The sequence below is a fragment of the Athene cunicularia genome (assembly GCF_003259725.1).
Source record: "Athene cunicularia isolate RWA chromosome 2 unlocalized genomic scaffold, athCun1 chr2_part1, whole genome shotgun sequence".
Taxonomy (NCBI): Eukaryota; Metazoa; Chordata; class Aves; order Strigiformes; family Strigidae; genus Athene; species Athene cunicularia.
In genome coordinates, this window is record NW_020799095.1 from 94052588 (window position 1) to 94071442 (window position 18855).

Sequence of the window (18855 nt, forward strand, 5' to 3'; positions counted from 1 at the left end):
CGTGAGACACTGGAACAGGCTGCCCAGAGAAGCTTTGGGTGCTCCCTCCCTGGAAGTGTGCAATCTGATCTAGTGGGAGGTGTCCCTGCCCTTGTCAGGGAGCATGGAACTACATGATCTTTAAGGTCCCTTCCAACTGAATCTGTGATTTTTGTGTCCAGTAAATGGCATGCATGTTTATATCATAGCAGCATTTTGTACTAAGTTATTAATTTCAAATTTAAGTGTGCTATTTGAGGAACATAAGTTAATTTGGGTGGCATTTTTAGGGTTTTTTGCTTTTAGTTGAAACTTTAATAAGAAATTGAAAAAATTAAATGAATTTGCATATGAGAATTCAGGGTGGTTTTTTTTCTTTAAAAAAAAAAAAAGCATTTTCTTGGGGACTTTTATTTGTTTGGGGTTTGCAGCTTGCAGAAACTGAGATTTTTCTTTCACTTTTTTTTTCTTTCCTCTCAGACCTCTCATCAGGCCACTTCCTAGCCAGCATATGTTCGAGCATGTGCAAAAGAGACATCGTGTACTTTTTGTGTATGTTGGTGGTGAATCTCCTTTAAAGGTTTGAAGCTTGATTAAATAAAGTTATTTCTTTTGACTATTCACAGATGTAGGTTAAAATATCTTCTAAAAGACTGAAGTGCATGCTTGTAATATTCTCATGTTTTTTTTACATTTATTGAACTGTTTTTACAATCTTGTTTCATAACCATATTTTCTAATTGCTCTCTGAAGATAAAATATGTCACAAAACTTTCATTTGAAGCATATGAAAAGTTCAGAAATTAAAAGACATTGTTTGTATTTTTTCAGGAAAAATACATTGAAGTTGCTTCAGAACTAATAGTTTATACGTACTTTTTCTCTGCCTCAGAAGATGTGCTGCCTGAGGTAAGCTGTTCCAGTTCCTACTATTTTCAGAAATGCCATAGTTCTCCTCAAATATAAATTCTGCTGTTTTGATGGCACGGAGATGGCTTCTTACTACGTATTTGACTCAGATAAATTTCAAACTATTTACATGACTGAAACATTTAATTTTGAAGTCTGTATGGGCAAAGAATACAAACCGAGAGTCAGTGTGTCATTGCTTTATATTGGCCACATTACTTGTTCAGTCATATTAATAAACAGAAGATAAGCAGAACTCAACATCAGCTGTACAGCCTGAGCAAGAAGGTAGATAATTTGATTTTTAGCCAACACAAAGCTCTTGTTCTTCCTGACAGCCCTCTCACAAGCCACTTTTATGAATAGTTTGAAGGTCTGTGGGATGGAGTACCACTGGTACCCTAATAAAAGTTATTTTCATATTTATATCCTAAAGTTATTTTCACCCTGTGCAGTACAGCTAATCAAAACATTAGTCTGCCCAGGAATCAGTTGTCCAGTCTACTGTCTGCATAATACTCATGTGGCTCTTTGGAGGATTCTGTAACAAGGAAATTACTGGCAGTTAGTCACAAGGGTAGAAAAAATTGCTACTACTGTTGTTAGTCTATCCATTGTTGCTTATGTGTTGAAGCAAACTCAGGAGGATTTTTCATTTATTGTTAACTCCAAGTAGGACCTAAGTCTGCTCCATGCCTGATAATGCATGATTTTTGAAATTAGTTTGGGATTAGCACGGTGAGAGCTCACATAATTTTTTAGGCACCTTCATTTGCCAAAATCATAAGTAGAACTGGCCTCATTATAAATAGTATATTGTTAGAGTTCCAGAAGTCTTGTATCAAAAGCCACCTCGATCTGAATATTGCTGTTTACACTTCATCACCAGCTGAGCAAGAAAAGTACTGTTCACTCATGTAGTGGAAAGTGTAAAAAAGCTCAAACTCTCTGAGATTCTCTCATGACAGTGATGTAAGCAGTCAGCTGTTATATCAGCAGCCACTGAATGTAATTTGTCACAAATGTCATTTAAACTGAAGTAGTGATGGTATGCAGTATTCTATGGAGAGAAGCAAAAATGTTACGTATTTGTTGCTATTTGTAATGAGGCTTTGCATGACAGTATTCACTGCTAGACTTTCATCACCTTGGGTAATCTTATTCCAAGCTTCAGGCATCTTTTGCAAGCCATAAGCTGTACATAGTCATCTGCCTTTTAAAGATGCTAAACTATGTTTTGGGCAAATAAGAGAAGAAAGCATCATCTAGAATTACCTTCTTGCTCATTCATACGAGCTGTTACGTTATAAACCTGCTGCTTTTACATTTAGATGTAAAGATAATGCAGGATGATTACAGAAGGCATGTCATTTGTAAAGCGCTCATGGTATTGTTCTTGTTTCCCAAACATACCAGTAAATTAGACAATTCAGCCAACATCGTCATCAAAACTAAGCTCATGATGCAGTCCTTTCTTAACCACAAATGCTGTTAGAATTTTAATTGATGGTACCAAACAGTAAGGAATAAGGAGCAGCATTTCTTCTGTGGCAGTTTACTGAAAACATGAGCTGAATAAGATTCTTCTAAACTCCAAGAGAAAGGTTTCTACACCTTGTATTTTTTTGGGGTATGTTGCTGACCTAAACAGGATATTTAGGATGATAATGCCAGGCATTCATTGTTCTGTTTGCCCAAATTAGGACTATTCGCAGCCCTGTCTGCTGAAGCTGTGTCTTTATATTGCCATTAGCCTGAGCCACAGGAAATAGCCCAGATTTAGTGGGACATGCTATCAATGTTACTGTTTAACTTGACAATATCGTGTGCATTTAGTAGAAGTATGATGGGTATTCTGACAACAGCACAAATTGGGAACAGAGAGCATGATTGATAAAATCCTCGTTACGATCTCCTATCTAAAATTTGTCCAATCAATAAAATATTCTTCATGCTACTGCAGATCCTAGTAAAAATCCTGTTTCATTTACGCTTTGTCAGATCTGCTTCTCAAAAATACGTTTATGTTGTGTTATTCTTTTAATATGCAGAAGCTGATAAATCTGTTTCAGTAAGCGTAGACAGAAAACATGTAAATGTATTTTGAGATTTTCCCCAAGAACTACATTTCCATGTTTTAAGATTGTTTGTTTAAAAAATCTTGTAATTTTCCATGGATTAATTGGAACCGCTTCTTTCAGTATGTGACATTGCCGGAATTGCCTGCTGTTGTGGTCATCAAAGATGGAACTTACTTTGTTTATGATGGTAAGTAAAAGTGGACATAACCTTAAGACAAGATACTTGACGCATATGTGGAGAAACTGGAACAGTTAGGATTTTTTTGAAGGTTGTGTTGTAATTCTGGGAAATTCCCCTATTTTATGATAAATAATAGCCCCTTCATGAAGAAGTAGGGAGAAAACTAATTAGTTCTTATGGAACAAAATGCATTTGAGAAGGAATTGGTTTTAGCAATACTGAATTAGAAGTGATGATGTTTGCTTTATGTTATCAGTAAAATGTACCTTCTAATGTTGCTTTGCTGTTGTTAATGCACTTGTAAAAGTTACCCCTTCACTCACTGTCCAAATTCATCATATACAAAAGAAAACTCTTGCTGAAGAGGAGTCGCACATGAAATGAATTTACAGTTCCAATTAATCAGATTTTCTCTTAAATGCTCTTCCTGACAGTCACATCTGTCTCTCACAAGTTAACTTGAATTTTTTCAAGTGTCTACTCTGCTCAGAGATTGCATAAAAGGGTCTGGTTTGAACTTTTGGTGCCTTGGCAATACTGACCATGTACTTTTTTAGTACAGTAAGCCTTGCTTTAGAAACTATGAAGGAACAGGAGACTGGTTCTGCCTTTATTCCCAGTATTAAAATTTTGAGGGCCTTAAATGATAGTTTTGAGTATTATGTGCCTTTCACATTTGTAATGCTTGGCTATTGGTAGTGGGAAAGGATCAGACAGAATAACCTCTCCCTATGTAACTGGTGGAGCATTACAGTGCATATGTAGAAAGGTGGACCATTCAGTCTGATCTCCTTTTCTGAAAGCATCTCTTGCAAAGAGATTAAGGAGATGTGCACTGCTATCACTGGAGCCGTTGATACAGTTTTAGGCTGGATAAACTGGCTTGTTTGTGTAGGCTGTAGAATGGTCACCTAAACCCAGTAGTGTTTCATAACACCACTGACAGCAGTACACCTGCCATTTATCTGTTAGATGCACAATACACACATGTACTTATATTGCATATCATGGGTTGGTTTATAGATACACAGCTTATTTACAAAAAACATCTACTCTGGGTTTAGGTTGTTTTAAATGCAAGTTTTTACTTTTAAGTTGAAAACATATCACTCAAAGATTATTCTGGTGTTTAAATTTCTGAGGATCATGAGTACCACAGCAAAATACTCCAGATGGGCCGTGAAGGATTTTCTTTGTGATTTCATAGAATGGCTGTATTTGTCTTCCTTTTCAGTCTGTTGCCTTACCAATCATTCTCCAGATAAAAATTCACTCTATAGCTTCCTTGATTTGTTTTTTGTTTTTTGTTTTTTTTAAATTTCTTAAATGGGCTTGGAGAAGTAAAGCTTGTCAAAAAAAACCACTTCTGAATTGCTTTTTGCTGTGTGGCCTGCTTGCTTTTTCCATGCTTTTCAAATCAAACACAAAGCTTCTAATAATCCAGGTTTCTAATTTACTTTGTAAAAATTATACTCTTTTATAATATACTAGCAACATTATTGTAAATCAAGTTATGAAGCATAAGAGACTGGAAAAGATTATATGTGCAACTGTTAGGACTGGGCAGAAACACATACCTTGTCTGGTATGTGTTTTGGGTTTTTTTTCCCCCATAGTGGGGGAATGGGATGCAGATTTATGTGAAGCTTTATGCTTGGAATTGTTTGCTACATTCTTAAGACAATTAATTGTTAACTTGAAGTTATTGATAATTCACTATATAAAATGGGATTTAACACAAATTTATTTAATGTGCATTTATATGTGTGTGTATATGTTTGTATACTTTTTTTACTTGTGATTAAGATGTAATTATAAGAGTGTTGGAATTTGATTCTTTACATGTTAAAACATCTAGCATCTGAAATGTCCTTTAGTATAACTAATTCTGAATTATATGTAAATACTTGTTCATTTACATTCACAGTACTGTTAATGCATCTACTTTTTCTTGATTTCTTTCTATTTAATTTAAGGAGTCTCACACATAACTGATTTTTTTTTATCTCTTTGTTTGCCTTGAAACTTGATGCCTCCCCTTTAAAAACAGGGACAGAAACTGTTCCTTTCTGCACTGGGTCACAGTTACCTTAATAGAATCATAGAATGGTTTGGGTGGGAAGGGTCCTTAAAGAACATCTAGTTCCAACCCCCCTGCCATGGGCAGGGACACCTTCCACTGGACCAGGTTGCTCAAAGCCCCATCCAGCCTGGCCTTGAACACTGCCAGGGAGGGGGCAGCCACAGCTTCTCTGGGCAACCCGTGCCAGTGTCTCACCACCCTCACAGTAAAGAATTTTTTCCTTATATCTGAACCTACTATCTTTTGGTTTAAAACTGGTACCTCTCAACCTATCACTACACTCCCTGGTAAGAGTCCCTCACCATCTTTCCTGTAGGTCCCCTCTAAGTACTGGAAAGCCTACTGCTATAAGGGGTCTCCCCGGAGCCTTCTCTTCTCCAAGCTGAACAACCCCAACTCCCTCAGCCTGACCTCAGAAGAGAGGTGCTCCAGCCCCCTGGTCATTTTTGTGGCCCGCCTCTGGAATCACTCCAGCAGGTCCATGTCCTTCTTATGTGGGGGGCCCCAGAGCTGAACAGGTGGGGTCCAACAAGAGCAGAGTAGAGGGGGAGAATCCCCCCCCTTGACCTGCTGGCCACACTTGTCTTGATGTAGTCCAGGATACGGTTGGCTTTCTGGGCTGTGAGCGCACATTACTGACTCATGGTCAGTTTTACATCCACTGATACCCCCAAATCCTTCTCCCCAGGGCTGCTCTCAATCCACTCATCACCCACCCTGTATTTGTGCTTGAGATTGGCCTGGCCCATGTGCAGGACATTGCCCTTGGCCTTGTTGAACTTCATGAGGTTTGCACAGGCCCAGCTCTCAAGCCTGTCCAGGTCCCTCTGGATGGCACATCCCTTCCCTCCAGCATGTTGACTGCACCACACAGCTTGGTGTCATCAGCAAAGTTTCTGAGGGTGCGCTCAGTCCCCCTGTCCATATCGCCAAGAAAGATGTTAAATGGTACTGGCCCCAACACCAACCCCTGAGGAACCCATTTCTAGAATAGTATTGTTATCCTTGCATTGGGAATAAATAATCATTAAATCAGCTGTTTATGCTTTTCTATAAAACACTTTTTGTTCAAGAATTGGAAATAGTTTTAGAATTTTAAAAACTGAAATATCTAGAGATGTGTGAGATTTTGTTTAATAAAAGGAAAAAGGGGAAAAAATAGCTTTTGCCTCTATAGTACTGAGAGAAGTAAATCTGATTGTCCACCGTAGAAGAATTTAAAAAAACCCCAAACAAACAAACAAAAAACACAAAAAAACCCAGAAGATTTTTTTTTAATGCATTCTTCTTTTTTTTTCTCTTTTTTAGAGTATGAAGATGGTGATTTGTCTTCCTGGATAAATAGAGAAAGATTTCAAGGCTATCTCCATGTAGATGGCTTTACACTGTATGAACTTGGAGATACAGGTGAGATGCTGCTACCACTAAGCTTTTTGGCATATCTTGTACTTAACACTAAGAAAAATTATAGACCACTAAGAATGAGTCTTCTAAACCTCAAAAATTAATTAATCTCAGAGTTATGAGTTGATAATGCCAGTCTTTCTGGTGTTGGTGAGACTTGTCCTATTGACTAGAGGCTTTATCCAAAGCCTACACTAGTTCTTTCCTCACAACATAAAAATTAGCGTGTCTAATGCTATAGTATTTACAATAAATTAGTAGGACTTTTAAGAGCAGCTGAGGTTTTGCATAAATTATATCTTAACTCTTGGAATACCTACAGGGAATTTTAGGACTAGATTTAGAATTATCAAATATGAATGGGTTTAAATATGTCTTGCATCTCATGGGTTCAGATACCTTTCAAGTAGATATGTTAAGGAAGGGAGGAGAGGATGTACTAAATTGAACCTATCCTCAAATGCTTTAACTTTTCTCTAGTAATCTTTTTTTGCAAGACAAATGAAAAATTTTGCAGCCAGGTGACTTCTAGAATAGGCAAATGACACGTACTCTGAAGTAGCAGGAGAAAGTGTTGATTTTTCTAGGCCAGGATACTGTACAATCTACATTTATATCTATATAATCTACGTTTACAGAAGTGCTATTACAAATTGTTTAAAGGTAGCATATTTCTTCCTGTTACATTTTTGTCTAACAATTTCTCAAATTACTATAAAATAATTATGACTTCATTTTTACAGTGGAGAAGCCATCACTTATTTTTAAGAGGTTTATGTATAAATACCTAGCACCTGGAATTTATCTATGTCATCGTTTTCAGTCTAAAATGTAGCTGTCTCCTGGTGTAGGTAGTGGATTAAGGTGTGGAAAGAAATGGGAAAAAGTGAGAATTGAGGTATGGAAGAAGCAGGGTGGGAGGAAGCTATAGCTATTCCGCAAGAAAGTCTGGAACAAATCATTGTTCTTGCTGTCAGAACTCTTCAGTATTACTTGAACAAGAGTGAGGTGTTTTTTTGGGGGTTTTTTGAGGGTATTGTTTCCTATGGCACAGTGATGGGTTGGCATTGAGCAATAGATTGGCTTGGTAAGGAAGGCTTGGAGTGAACCATGGCGCCTAGAGAGACTTAAACTGTTCTGCGCTCTGGATGCTTCAGTTATTTCAGCTAATGACTACACTGTTAACGGATCTGCTTTTCTAATAGGGAATGCTTGTTCTGGAGAAACTTTGTCCAGCTTTCTAAACATATTTTGATCTGATTCATCTTAGGAGTCTTTGTGAAATTTTTCTGATTAAAAATAAAATAAACTCAAAGTGAATCCTGAAAAGATCAGTATATTCTGGTGTTTGGTCTTTAAGTTCCTCTCACAGGGGTCTGTGAACCAAGTTGTTTTTCTGATATAAAGAATTCTGGGCTCTGACAGTAAATTTTCCATGTTTTTTTACGTAAGGATAATACTCCACATTTTCAATACTATAAAAAATAGCCATTACTGAATCCATAAAATAGTGATTCATTCACTTCGAATCAGCTTGTAGTTTCCATTATATAATAAAGGTTTCCATCCTTATTTAGGTGTATGCTTTATCTGTGTTTTTTCCTCCCTTTTAACTTCTTCCTATAGGTTGGCTTTTCATATAATACTAGTGATGCAGCATTAGGCCATATCTTAATTTATTTTCAGTAGCTTTAAGAAAACCACAGTTTGATCAGCTGGAAAAGGCTATTTGGCATTGAGGTTTATACTTAAAACTAATTACTGTCCCTGGAAAGTGTCTGATCTAGGTCAGATATTTTCTATCTGAGAATGTGTGTTTCTTTTTAAATGGTTTCAAGTGGTTTATTTCTTATTTTAGGAAAACTTGTGGCTATTGCAGTCATTGATGATAAAAACTCTTCAGTGGAACATACCAGGTACACAATTGAGTATTGGTGACACTGTGGGAGAAATGTGCTGGTACAACATAAAGAACTTCGGAAGTTTCTTGAATATTAAGAAATGCCAGGTTAAATTAATGATTTTAACTTGGGGATGTTCTCTAATTTATGACTTTGGCCTACTGAATTTACCTAATTTGTGGGTCTGAAGCACGTGTGAGTTCAATGAGATGATGGGAGTTCTTGTATCGCTCTTCTGCTATTTGTTAATGATATCACAGGAGCAAATGGTGATCGCATAGCTTTTTAAAGCTATTGTCTCACCTTTTAAACACAGACAAGAGTATCTGTGTTCAGATGACTTTGAGATAAATTTAAACAAATTACTGTTCTTCAGCTGTTACATTAAAATTAATTTAGTGATGCTTATATAGTAGTTGTCTGTGGAGCTTATATTAAGAAGGGGCGTTTGAAGTTGGATTGGAGTTTGCTGAAGAGACCAAGAGGAACAAGACCTTCCCCTGTCCCTTTCTGGTTGCCTACATAGACTAAGAAAATACTGTTCAAGCACTGTGTATGCTATTTTCCTGGATCTCTGGATTTTCTTCAGTCAGTGCTGCATCTTCAGAAGGCAGTAGATGGGAGTGAAGCAGCCTGACTGTTTTTCTCGTGTTAAGACTGTGGTAGATAGCCTTTCAACACTTAGAAACCAAGCAAGACGAAAAAGGTCACTTTTGTTAATGTAATCAGGAATTTTTTCTGCTGATCAGGTACTGTTGGGGAAATCTCAATGTTTATTGTTTATATTCTAACAGAATATATCCTGGATTATCAATGTCACTTTTTTCCCTCCAGACTAAAATCTATTATTCAGGAAGTTGCTAGAGATTATCGAGATCACTTCCACAGGTAGGCACACACAGTACTATAACTTGTGCATTTATATTTCTGAAACAGCAGTCATTGTTTTGCTACATGAAAAATGTTATAGTGCCTGCTTTTATATTCATATACTGATATTTAATAAGACCATACCATTAACCAAGTGTGTTTTGGGATGCTGTCTTGTAGATTGTCTGTTATTGGATTACATTGCTGAGTGTGTGCTCTCATCTTCAGTTACAGGAAAAATATTTAAGGAATATTTTAAGGAACTTTTGCTTGAAACCCACTATTCTGTTTTCTTTCTCATCCTGTTTTTCACTGCTTCTCTTACAGGGATTTCCAGTTTGGCCATATGGATGGAAATGATTACATTAATAGTTTACTAATGGAGTAAGTAAATTCTTCTTTGACTATTCTTTCTTCTCTTGTATTTGCTGCTAAGTATATTTAATTCAAAAATTCATATGAAAAATTCCTGCCTTTCACGGGTTAAAAAAAAAAAAATGCTGTCCTCAGAATTCAGCATGTAACATAGTATCAGTTGTTTGTTAAATTAAAAGTCATAATTAATGTTAAAGTTTGGCTTACTGATAATGCTGACTAGCAAAGCTTATCTTTTAGGTCTGCTTGGTTAAATTCATTGTTAGAACTATGTGGGGGTTTTTTTCTTAAATTTACAGGGTGCTAGACAAACTAAAAGTTATGTCAATTTGTAACAGGAAATGTAAGTAATGGTTATACATTATGAGTTTTATTTCTGGAGAGGCACATTTTGTTCTTGATGCATTTTTAAGACATGCATAGAAAAATTCTTCTGCAGAGAAGCAGCATAAAATGTATGGAACATTCTGTCTGTACTTGATATGTACCTGGAACATGTTGAAATACATAAGTAGTTTAACAAGATGCTTGACATTTGCCCTTCTTACGATGCTTGTCTAAAAGTGCATAATTAGAGATCTAAGTTGCTTGGCATTTACAGTTTACTACTTGTTCTCCTCTGGCCTTTTTGAGTGAAAGAAGGGAAAAATGGGTCAATATGCCAGCTCTCTAAGTGTTCCAAACCATTTTCTGGGAATCAAAGCATGATCAAAGCATCTGTTCATGCCCCTAAAGGTTCTAGGAGCTTCATGGGGACTCGGTAGTCACAAGGTTTGTATTTCTGTGAAATGTCTGTAGATTAAGGCCTGAATATAATTTGTTTAAAACTAGCTATTTCTCACTTGAAACTGAGTGATGTGATTGATCTGGTGATTTATAACTGCCAAAATTGAGACCTTCCTCACTTCATTAATTTCTGCTTCTGTGCAGTCTGACTGTCTGCTGAGCTGTTCCAGCCTGTTTATCTGGTAGAAAAGTGTTTATTTTGGGGGGTTTGTTTTTTTGGTTTTTTGGCTAAGCAAGTAGGGGAGTTATTCTGCTGATCCAGCAAAACCCTTAAATATCTTCCTATGTATTCTGCTGGTACCAGAACTGATGTTTGAAGAAACAGGGGAGGGAGATGAGGTCCCTGAGAGGAAGAAAATTAAGGGGAAGAAGACAGAACTGCCACTTACAGTGTTAGTGATCTAGTAGCAAGATCTGTTCAGCTGGATTGTTTAACTTATTCTGCAAAATGCCTGATTTTATAATTTGTAGTATATAGGAAATTGCTTTTAGAGTACTCACAGGCTTTTAAGTATTTCCTAAACAGAGTGTATACATTTCCAGCAGAAGTGGAAAGCAGCAAAAGAATTCAGCAAAATATGTTGTGTTAATAAGTAGCCGCTCTTCATGTGGTTACTTGAATAATGTGTGTAAAACTGTACTGCAAGGGTTTTGGTTTTTCACTAGATGGCAGCAAGTGGAAACAGAAAAAAGCCTACCGAATAGCAAGAAATCTATTGCAGAATACTTTTTTTTCCTGTGCTAGATGCACATATGAACAAATCCTGTTTCTTTACAAAAAGCAGGATGTTGTATGATTTGTGGGGATAGAAGTAGTAGTCCCTCATAGATGTACACTTATGAACTTGGCTGTAACTCCATTAGTGGGCATTATAATTTACCCGTTTCTTTGGCAGTGAATAAATGTCCTTTTGTTGGATTAAAATGGTATAGTTAAAACTCTATTTTCTTTTTTTGTGCATAATATTATGCATTTTACTGAAAGCAAAGACACATGTTTGTGTAAGCTAAGGTATATAGCATCACTGGAATGTTAACTATAGGTGTATGCAGAGTATTAATTCCTCAGCTCTTGGAAGAAACATATTAAACATGTTTTTATTAATCTCTGTACTGTGTATAACATTTGTATAGGGAGTTTATCTTTCAGATGCTCTACAACAAACTATAAGAACCTCAGTTGCCAGACTGTTAAATGCAATAGCAGCACTTTTTTGGTGGGAGAAGGGGGTCTTTTCTGCATCAAAGTAATAAAACTTGTTCTGTTTTGGCTGGGATGAGGTGTTTTGGCAGATTTGATAACTTCTTACCAGGCACTTGTAAAAAAACCTGACTCTCTTGATTGTCTCCTACTGACTTATTCCTAATAGAGAATAAAAATGCCAAGGGAAAATTGTGTGCTGCAGGTTGTCACTATTGACAAAATTTTGTTTAGTTGATTATTTTTTTTTTTTAAGGTTCCTTTGAAAGGTTGAAATTACTTTATTATTGCTGTAGTTGGCCTTAGGTTTTCTGAGGTGCCACTATGCTTTCAGTTTGAGTACTAGGAAGGGGTCTGCACCTTAAGTCCTCAAGTATTCGGCTTCCTAGGAGTTTAGAAAATTTTCATGTATTAAAGTTATTCACTTCTAGGTTTGGAATTGAATTTAAATTAAACAAGCAAACAAACAAAACACCTAAAATGTGTAAGAAAATGTAGAATAGTTTCTATGAATTGAAAGAAAAATGGAATCTGGAGTAAATGCTAAACAATATTTTCATGAAATAATTGGTTATGGATTGATAGCCACAGTTAAGGCTGAAGTATTACATGGATTACAAATGTGCATAGATGGGGCACTATTACACAAGGGTGAAAATGTAGAAAACAAAGTTTGCATTGCTTCTGCAGTGAAAGAAAGCTACCTGGTATTTAAATTCATTATTGACAGAACTGTAGAAAATTAACAATGAGTACAGGAGATGTTTCACCTCATTTGATGTATTTTAAATCTTTCTTGTTGAACAGTGTACTTGTGCAGTATTAAATTTTCCTAAACCTGATCTAATTTTGAATTTAGGGCTAATTTGAACAGTAGATTTTAGTGGCTCATCTCCAGAGATAATTTCTAACCTTTTTTCTTTTTTATTCCTCCCCCCCTTCATTCTGTCTGAGTCTGTGGTACGAAACAATATTTACATGTGTGAAGGTCAATTGCTGAGTAATAACTGTTTAAAAACTGTAGCTTATCTGCTGTATCTAAAAGACATGTAGAAAAACTGATTCATATGGCCTATTCTGTTGATTTGACAGGTAGAGGTTGATTGATGGAACTGATCAGTTGGACCATGGCTGGATGGAATTGAGTTTTTGGATTATACTTCTGCCTTTGTGCATTAAAACATTTAGTGTGTTGTGCTAATAGTATATTTCATGTAGAAAGCAATTCCCTATGATCTGTTACTAATTGGCAAGTCATAAGGTACCTGATCTGCAGTCACTATGTGTATATAAAATGCAGTAAACTTCAAATAATGTCAGTGACACAGATGTGAAAGAAAAAAAATATTAAATATATGCTTGTACTGTTCAGGTGAGTCTCTTCATCCTTCCTCTTGCATTTAAGGAACTGCTATAAGGAACACTCACAAAATCAAGATTAGTGGATGCCCTTTAAATGATGTACGAATTATTTGAATTGAGGTGTTTTACACGGTAGTTCTTTAAATGTATAAACTGTCTGTTTTATGTTTCCAGTGACTTGACAATCCCTACTATTGTGGTATTGAATACCTCCAATCAGCAGTATTTTCTGCCAGATAGGCACATTGAGAACACAGAAGACATGGTTCAGTTTATTAACAATATCTTGGATGGTACAGCTGAAGTAAGTCTTCATTGTGACTTGAAATATGTTGGTTAGTGTTTATTTCTTAAATGCTAAAGTAGGGAATAAAATTTGGTTACTCTGATTGTTCTGCTGTGTGGTTGCCATCTTCCTGTCCTGTGTCATGTCTTGGGTGCTGTCAGTGAATGTATGATTGTGAATTCTTGAGGTGTGCTGTTGCTTGCTGTTCTGACTGCAGAACCTCTTGTAGGAAGCAAGCTTTTCTCTGTTTATAACATAATGTCAGTGTACTTCTTTTGATATTCCTTTTAGTGGTGTCACTGCTAAATAGAGAGGCTTTTATTAAAGTGGTTTGCTTTAAGTGCATTTATTTAAATTTTTCTTTATAGTACATAATTGAACTCTACCCTTCCTTTTGGGCAGTAAATTAATAAATTCAATAGCCTGATAAATGATAGGTTCAGGTTCAAAAAACAGTGGTGTACTTGCTTTGCATATTACAAACAGGCACAAGCTTACCTCTCTCTCTCTCGTTGCTCTAAAGCTAAAAATGATCTGACTTTTGTTGAAAACAACAAAATTGATAAATCCATCTAGAATTGATGGCTTGGACAATTTTTTAGTGTTAGCAAAACAAACTCAGGTTTACTTATTCCCTCGGTGTACTGTAATTTGAGCAGAAGGCTATGTTGTGTGGATGAGGAAGGAGATCATGGATCAGAGCCTTCATTTGTACTTAGAGGGCAGGAAGGCTTTACCACAAAGAAGGACAGTGCTAACAAATCATTTAGCTGCCTCCTGAGAGAAGCCTATGTTGGTATAAGCCCTGGTTCACTGTGCATTGAATGCTTACTACGTTAGGTGAATCCCACTTTACATTATGCCAGCAGTTTTAGATAATCATGTGGTAAGGACAAGTAGATTGTTTCAGACATATGGGGTACTTTATTTAATATGATAAATTGACATAGTAACATAGTATAGGTGGATTTGCTTACTGTTCATGACTTTACCAGCCATGCTTCCAGTTGCAAAGTGAGGGGTATTCATGTAACATGTAACGTGGTGGTTCTTTATTCTTTAATTCTCACTTTTTTTAATGCTTTGTTAATTGCATTGAAGTATGTTATTGACACCTGTTTGACTCTATTTAAATTTATCTTTCTGGTTGAAACTACAAATGAAATTGGTTTCTGACTGTTTTTTAACTTTGAGGAAATTTGCTTATGATGCCTTGTGGTTTTTGCCATAGTGTCACTGTCTTCCTACCTTTTGTTTGCAGTATTTCAGCTAGGATGATTAAAGGTCTGTCTAAATTCCCATCTCTATATGTATGTGAGAGTGCTAATACAAGACAGATAATACAGGATGTGACTTCATGAATTTTTCATGAGACTATTGAAATGTTTATCCATGCTTGAGAAGTTGGAGTGTCTGGGCATCATGAGATGCAAGAATAATTACTTTTCATTTCCTTCTAAAGGGACTTAAGATTGCAAGGTCTGAAGAATGAACTTTTGGAATCATAACTGAAAAGTGTCAGCAGTTTTGACATGGTTCCATTTGAAATTTCAGGCACAGGGTGGTGATGGACTTCTGCAGCGAATCAAGAGAATAATCTATGATGCCAAATCCACTGTAGTGGTAAGTATTATTTTTTGTTAAACTAGATGGTGCCCTTGTCAATTAAGATGCAAATAATTTTCAGAGGGTTTAGAAACATTTTTGTATAACTTTGCTTACATTATATGTATTGTGTATATATTATAGGTATTTATACATTAGATTTAAGCCATATGAACTTCCTGATTATGTTTTTTGATAATATTTTCCAGTGTGCTAAATATTCAACATATGTTAGTTTCTTCATAAATTTATAGGTTAATTATGCTTAACTCAACTTTGTTGGGAAGATGTATGCAAATCCATTTCTTCACTTACCCCTACACAAGCAAAAAAAAAAAAAAACCTGGGCTGTAAATTTAAATTGAAATTGATGTGGTTTTGTAAGAGTGGCTTCCAAACTTCTGTGAATGTGCAACATTCAGCCATCAGTTTCTGAAACCAAGTCTGTTCCTTCTGTGACATTAAACTACTCTTCAGTAGGAAGCTGTCTAATAACAGAATGTTTCTGCAGATCTCTTACTGTTCAAACTAAGTTTTTGGGAATGAGATACAAATAAGAGATGAAACTGGTTGCTCCAAAGTGTTAGCACTCTTAGAACAATTGTTTCTCAAGCTTCGAACAATGGTTAGAATATACAGTTGGCATGTTAACTATCTTAATGCAACACTATAATATTTGAACTTCTAAATCTTTTTAAATGGAATTATAGTAGGGATTTTTAAAATGAGAATTTATCTTTTCTGAAAAAAAAAACCCAAACCCTGCAAAAAAAACAGACTGCCATTTTTAATATTTCTGAATAAATTCAGAGTAATAAGAGAAGTAATATGGTTATCTTGTGTATTCACTGAAAGTGTTTTTTACTTCAAATTTGTGTTTCAACAGTCCGTCTTCAAGAGTTCACCACTTCTGGGATGCTTTCTCTTTGGGTTGCCCCTGGGGGTCATCAGCATTATGTGTTATGGAATCTGCATAGCTGATACAGATGGAGGGGTAGATGAACATGAGGCAGCTAAAAAAGAAAACAGTGATCGGGAGCTCACAGATGAAGGCAGTGAGGAAGAACAAGAGGAGGAAAAGAATGGAAGATATACAGGACTTTCAGATGGAGAGCTTAAACAGAAAGACGTAATGGAAAAGAAAAAAGACTAACTTGTTTAGCAAAAGAATTCTCTAGAATTTCCAAATAGACTTATTTATTGAAGGTAGTCATTTATTGATGATCTTCATGAAAAAGGACCTTTTTGTCTGCGTTATGGTAGTTCTGACTTGCATGTATTCTAATTTTCTTGGAAATTGACATTAACAAAAAAGTCTTTAATTAACAAAGAGCAGTTTGAAGAAGTTTGCAGGTACAACTGTACACCAGGTTTTTTAAGTAGTTTTGAACTGTTCATTTCTGGAACAGTAAAATGTTATTTGACCTTGGTGTATGTGATGTACTCCTAATATAGCCCAGCTAAACACTTGTTTAAAATTAAGGCTGAAAACTGAGGAAGATTAAGAAATCTGTAAAGTCTTTCAGAGCCTGATAGCTAAAGACAACTTTAGCATTTTCCAAGAAGTCATGTGTTCTACCTGTTGCACATTATTTTAGAAAAAAACCCCAAATTTTTCTATTTTCTCAAGTTAAATATAAATTGTTAGGAATGAGAGGACTGTTTTACCATGTAATGATATAATTATTGGCAGTCAAGAATGTTTACCTGATATAGAATGTGGGGGTTATGCTAAATTAAGTCTTAGCGCTTTAGCAGCTAAAACCATCAGAAAACAATATAAACCTTTTAGAACATGATTGCCTGTTAAATTGTTTTGTATGAATGCTTACACAAATTTACAGGGAGATGATGTTTAATTTTTCTGAATCCACAGTACAACTTGGTAGGGGAAGACAGAAACACACTCAGTTTTGCATAACCAATGACAAGCTTTTTGAATGGTGTAAATTTATTTTATGGATTTTAATTAGATTGTTAAATATCTTTTGAGGTAGTTGGTGGTGTTAACTTTTGTTTGAGACTGTTACCTACTCAGAAAGAGGGTGTTAAAGGAGCATAATATTAACATTCATAGCGAATGGTTAGTATAATGCATTTTTGTTACCTGTTTAATCCTAAAAGTCACTTTTAATACAACTCTGTGACTGTGAAAAGGACTAACTTGTGTCCAGGGTTGTAATCTTCAAGGATAAGCTATGAAGCAGCCTTTGGTGTCAGTGTCATGGAGAAGACCACAGAAACAAAATTTATATTTCTCTTCCTCTTAGTATTCATGCTGGAGTTTTTTTTCTTTCTTTTTTATAAGGCTATATAATCTGTATAATACAGATTATAATGTCCTCCTTATAAGGCAGCTTGATCACATAGGAAATTGCTATAGCACTAAATTAAGGAACTTTAAATAAAAACTATGTATAAGATTAAATAGACAAGTTCTGTGTTTCAGTCAACCTGATGATGATAGAAATCATAACCAGGGAAAGTGTATTGCATCCTTTTTCCTTGTAGGAAAGAAACTTGTTCCTTCTGTTTAAGTAGCTTGGTAACAGCTGGCTTCATATTGCAGGTCAGAGCACAGTAAAAAGATGCCTGACTTTAAAGATTTTTTTTTTTTTTTTATCAACCTATATAAGCAATATCTTAAGGAGATCCGCTTCTGATTTTGAGTCTGAACTTCTACCTTTAGGAAGGAGGGGAAAAAAAAAAAAAAAAAGAGTACATAGAATAGTGAGTAGCAGTGTCTGATATGGGTATTTTTCCCTTTTTTTTCTCCTTTTTCCCCTCTATGAATTGCCTTTTTACATTTTTTTTGTCATTATAGCTAGTTGTATGTAGTGACTTGAGTTTTATTGCTTTTTATTTTGTTTTGGTTATTTTTGGCAGAATCTTTGAGGTGTAGTTTTAGCATATATTTGAAGAGTGAGATGCTTAAAAATGTGTTTAGAAAGTTGGGGTTTTTTACATGGTGTAGAGCTCTTGAGTTGTCTTTTTACTTTTTTAAAAATCACTTAATGACAAGCCTGTGAATTTCTTCGGACTTTAGCATGACTCAGTGCTGATAGTCAAAATGTAGGAGTTAAGGCAGTAATGTGATTTCTTCATTTGTCTCTTCTTAAGATTTCAACTACAGATGAATTACATATTTAATTTTGTTTCAGGCTGGAAATGTGCAGCTTTTGACTTAAAAACCCAGAAGTGTTCACTGGAACACTGCTTTTCCTTCTATGGTGTGTAATAAAAAAAATAATTCTGAATTCTGCTGCACTGCTAAGAACAATTTCAACTATGAGCCTTCATTTTTGTGGATATTTTTGTTTGTGTTTATAATCAGTAGTAGCCAAATAACTTGCTGAGAAATCTTCTGAGATGCAAACTTGAATATGATAAATACTGTGTAAGAAACGGATCATGATGGGATCTGTTAAACCTGTAGCACTTAACCGGTAGAGTTAGGAGGAAAGCATGTGTCTGGGTCACTTCTGAACTGTAGTATCAATCAGATGTGTATTGAACTGTTAAAATTAAACTTGAAATGTATTGCCATGTTCACAAAATCCTTCTCCCAGCTATATTCAACAAGACACAGGGCAAACATACAAGTCATATACTGGCTGTCAGAATGATGTGAAATTAAGGGGTTTGCTGTGGTCATGCAAGTAATCTGGAATGCCGTCTAGTGGGGGGGATCTGGCATTTTACTTTTTTTCTTCAGTCTCTAAAGGTTTCTTAAAGCAACTTCACTGTAATGACTTTGAATTCACAAAATAATGCTGCTTTTTTAAGTCAAGTGTAACCCTTTTGTTTTTCGGTAATAAAAATATTTAGAAGA

At 35.6% G+C, this 18855-nt stretch overlaps 1 protein-coding gene across 1 annotated transcript in view; it reads left to right on the plus strand.

Moving 5' to 3' along the window:
• The window catches only part of TMX3 (thioredoxin related transmembrane protein 3), a 42168-nt gene extending 23313 nt beyond the window's left edge, over nucleotides 1–18855 (plus strand). Inside the window, exons 7-16 of the mRNA XM_026841423.1 lie at nucleotides 460–559; nucleotides 811–888; nucleotides 3090–3156; nucleotides 6542–6640; nucleotides 8496–8553; nucleotides 9373–9426; nucleotides 9736–9792; nucleotides 13307–13436; nucleotides 14973–15041; nucleotides 15910–18855. Coding sequence (XP_026697224.1) covers nucleotides 460–559; nucleotides 811–888; nucleotides 3090–3156; nucleotides 6542–6640; nucleotides 8496–8553; nucleotides 9373–9426; nucleotides 9736–9792; nucleotides 13307–13436; nucleotides 14973–15041; nucleotides 15910–16176 — 979 coding nt within the window. The 3' untranslated portion in view covers nucleotides 16177–18855. The remainder of the gene's footprint in view (nucleotides 1–459; nucleotides 560–810; nucleotides 889–3089; nucleotides 3157–6541; nucleotides 6641–8495; nucleotides 8554–9372; nucleotides 9427–9735; nucleotides 9793–13306; nucleotides 13437–14972; nucleotides 15042–15909) is intronic.